Source organism: Varanus komodoensis, unplaced genomic scaffold (genome assembly GCF_004798865.1).
Source record: "Varanus komodoensis strain SLA01 unplaced genomic scaffold, ASM479886v1 scaffold19, whole genome shotgun sequence".
NCBI lineage: Eukaryota > Metazoa > Chordata > Lepidosauria > Squamata > Varanidae > Varanus > Varanus komodoensis.
This window is the reverse complement of record NW_025335550.1, coordinates 47,692-51,771: the sequence shown is the minus strand read 5'-3', so window position 1 is coordinate 51,771 and position 4,080 is coordinate 47,692. Positions and strand designations below refer to the sequence as shown.

Below are 4,080 nucleotides of genomic sequence, written 5' to 3'. Positions count from 1 at the left end.
GGTCTAATATGTTGCTCTTGCTGTGCTGGCCACATATATATCCTGGTTGCCAGAGTTGACTATTGCATACCAAGCCAGACTAGAGTTCCTCCAACTTCAAACTCATCCCTTCCTGGGGATTGGACACTACCTAGGATTCAGTGCTGAGATTTAAGGGTATAATCCCAGGCTGGTTGGGGAATGCTGGTTGTTGTGCACAGGATTACACCCCAAATCTGTAATCCTATGGTCCTTGGGAGAACACCCCAGGAACTATAGGGTATTATGGAGTTCCCACTTGAAGCCACAAAGCTACAACCCTGTGAATGGGGATTTTCAGCCCACCTCTCTTAGCACTTGGTGGCTCCCTCACCTGAGCCCCAACCTTGAGTGAAAATTTAAATATGTGTATGGCTAAGACTAGAGGCCCAGGAGTTGGGAGATCCAGGTTCTAGTCCCCACTCAGCCCTGAAGCTCACTGGGTGACGATGAACTCGCAACCTAACCTACCTCATACAGGTAAAATTGGAGAAAAGGGATTAGTAAGCTGTTCTGCATTCCTTGCAAGAGGAAGAAAGGTGGGGTCTAAATGTAATGTAATAATAATGAAGGATCTGCAAAAAGGGTAGAGCGAATTACCCATCTCTTCTGCTCTGCTGGACACCTGCTGGCAGAACACAGGATTTTCGGAGTGCAGGATTGCTGTCAGAGCCATGATCCTTGTTGGATCAAAGGTCAGTGCAGACCTCAATTCTGTCTCTAAACAGATGCCTGTGGGGAAGCCTGGAAGCGAAAACCAATGGCAATACCATCCCCCTCTTTCTCCAGCCACTGGAATTCAGAAGCATGTCTCTGAGCTTGACAGGTCCACTTAGCAGTTATGAGGAGGAGCCATCAATAGCTTTTTCCTCCATGGGGTTGTCGAAGCCTCTCTTAAGAGGCACCTAGGCCAAAGGGTATCACGTGTGTGGCTACAAATTCAGTCAGTCACGTGCTGGGTGAAAAAGTGGTTTCCTCTGCTGCTTCCATCACCTGTTGATCAGTTGCACTGGAGGATCTGGATTTCTACTATGACCAGAGATGGGGAAAGCATCTAAATACACTTCCCTCCTGCATCATACATAATTTTATAAATCTGTCATGACCTGCTTTCTTCTAAACCAGACTTCCTCCAGACATATTGAACTGCAATTCCCATCATCTCTCAGCCAACATGACCTCTCATTAAAGTTGCAGTCCCAATATATCTGGACAACACCAGGTCAGAGAAGGCTATTGTCATTAGTTTATTATGGTCAAGTATTCTATAAACCAGGAATGCCCTGGTGGGGACGACTGGCCACCTGTTTCTTGCATCATCCAAAACAGAGGCAAGAACAATTACTGCAAGTCCATTTTGCAGTTTTGAACTCATCAAATCCATAAGCCTAATATTTGGCAATCATTTGGTCTTACCTTTTCCCTCCTACTTGTCAGGTAGGCTGACAAGGATCTTCAGACTGAGGATTTACTTTTTTACTAGAACCTGAGATCCACCAACCAGAGATCAGTGCAAAAGAGGCACCTAAAATTAAAGCATTCTCAGCCCAGGAACCTCTTCTGAGGACCAAAACAAAAAGCAGCACATTATTCGCATTAAAGAGCCTCCCTCTTCTAGTTATTCCAGCGCTCTCAATTTCGGCAGTGTAATCTCAGTGGGAGGAGGCAATTTGGTTGCTGCTTTGGTTACCTAAAAATCAGAATTCATTACTGATCTACTGCAAATCACTCAGAAGACCCACCAGGAGATGCAAATTTACTTTTTGCCTATGCTTACTTGAGGACACAACACAGACTGCATGAAAACCAGAGCCCAAGGTTAAGCAAAATAGTTTTAATTATGACAAATCTTACAAGTAACAGATGAACTCAACTTTATGAAGAATACATTTACAAGACTTGCTTTTAAAGCCTCAAAACCATCAGCAAGCCTAAATGAATCAGATCAAATCAGAATGTTCCCTGGTAGGGAGTAAGACGTACAAGAGACTGTAACTGCATAGTTCACCTACAGCCGATTTCCAACTTATCACTCACACCATTTACTGCCTTATATACATCACTTCTGTAGGAAAATTCCACTTTACGTTTTATGATAGTGATTTATTTACCAATGAAAGTAAAAAGATAAATAGGTAAATAAATAAGAAATTTGGTATGGTGCCAATTTGCAAAATAAGATTTTGAAAAAAGAAATAGTTTAATAAAGAACAAGAAATAGCACATATAAACTTGCCCTCTTTCTTAAGAGTAAAGGATTCCAAGGGGGTAGGAGAAAATGGAGTTATTTTTCTTGTTTTTAACCAAGCAGTTAAAAATAAAGAGAGGAAGTGGTATCAGAAAGCACATTTGCCTTAAAAAAAAATCACTGCTTCAGTGTAAAGCACACTAGCTCAACAAACTCTTTTTAAATGCGTGCAATGTGTTTCCATGTAAGGATGTCATGAAGCAAGGTGTAAAAATCCAGGCGCACATTTTTCTTGACATCTTCCAAGTGTTAACACCTTGCAGAACCAGGAGAGATGGCTGCATCACTAGATTAAAAAAGGAAAACAGATCTCCTGAATGTCAAACGTTAGTGGCTAACAGCAGCAAATACCAAAAATAGCATTTTTTCTTTAGACCTATTTTGAAATTACCTACTGAATAAAAATGCCGACCCTGCCAAGTCCTCCTACTTAAATCACAACAGTTGTGTTTGAGTCCAACTACAATTAGCCTCCCAGTAATGTGTCAACCTGTGCAAGTCTTATCAAGCAGTTCTTCTGGAATAGCTGCCAGCATTCGTAATTTCTGCCAAGCATGGTGTGCTCCAAGATGTTGCTGCCACTGCCTTCCAGATGCATCTCTTTCAATTTAAGCCTCCTTCCCAAACAGAGGCCAGCCACAGAGTCTGCGGAGTTTATTGCGCTGATACCACCAGTCCTGCTGAAGAAGGCAAGCCTGGTGCCAGTTGCTTGGGGGACCAGGTGGGAGGAAAAGATGCAGGATGCAGTTCTGTGCTGGGGGTGGGGTGAAAGGCAAGAGGAGGGCAGTCACACTTGGGCTACAGCTGTTCAAGTCCAGGATCAAGAAGCAAATGACCACAGATGCTGCTGGCAGACTGGCCCCCTCCTTTTCTGCAGCGCCACTAGGCTCCTCGGGGCCACTAGACGGAGCACGGAGTCTGTGACTGCCCAGAGCGCTCCACAGGGCAGAGGCGGCTCAGGCGGTGGCTGCAGGAGGCTCGGCAGTGTCCATGTCTGACGGCTCTTGGCTTGCGGGCGTCCTGCGCTTCGCCGCACGCAGGAGGCTCTGGCGCAGCAGCGGGTAAAGGCGCTGGCAGCCGTCGAGCCCCAGGCGCAAGGCTTGCGCCCAGCTGTCGGGGGGCCCGCCTTCGCCGCTGCCCAGCAGCCCCGCCACTTGGTTGAGAGACGGCAGGAGCGCCACGGTGAGGCGGGCGGCGGAGACGCGCTCCTCGGGCTCTGTGGGCTGCAGCAGCCACTCGCCCCCCGACGGCCCCGGCGTCCGGCAGAGCGCGCAGGCCGCCACGAGATCATAGAGCTCGACGCCCGCGTCGGCCAGGGCCAGCCCCGCGGCGCACAGCGCAGCCGCCAGCGTCGAGCCCCCGTCCTGCAGCAGCAGCGCGTTCACGTCCAGCTGCGCCCGCGGGTAGCGCGCCAGGCGCACGGCCGGCTCCAGCGCCTCCTGCAGCGCCAGCGCCAGCTCGGGCTCCCGCTCGCCGGGCCGCCCGCGGGCTCCGCGTCCCGAGAAAGGCGCCCGGCGTAACTCGCACACCAGCCGCCCGCGCGGCTCGCCGGATCCGCTCGCCCCGGCGCCGCCGGCCGCTTCGCGCGGCCCGGCGACGGCGCACAGCACCTTGGTGCCGCCGTCCAGCTCTACATAGGCCGAGCCTTTGGCTTGGCTCAGCAGCCCCACGCGGGCGAAGAGCGGCTGCAGTGCCGACGGCTCCCGGGCCGCGCTCGCCTCCTCTGCGCCATCCGTGGCTCCGGCGGCGGGCACGAAGAGCAGCGGCGTCTGGGACTCCTCCGGGCCCGGCACCCGTCTGTGGTCCAGCGGCAT

General features: G+C 50.6%; 1 protein-coding gene across 1 annotated transcript; it reads right to left on the bottom strand.

Annotated features, from left to right (window-relative positions):
• Positions 1-3,222: 3,222 nt before the first annotated feature.
• Positions 3,223-4,080, bottom strand: EXOSC6 (exosome component 6). Its single transcript, XM_044428055.1, has one exon. The coding sequence runs from the start codon at positions 4,078-4,080 to the stop codon at positions 3,223-3,225; it is 858 nt and encodes a 285-aa protein (XP_044283990.1).

Excerpts from the sequence above, each read along its gene's own strand:
- EXOSC6 (XM_044428055.1), bottom strand. The coding sequence starts at position 4,080 with ATGCCGCTGGACCACAGACGGGTGCCGGGCCCGGAGGAGTCCCAGACG.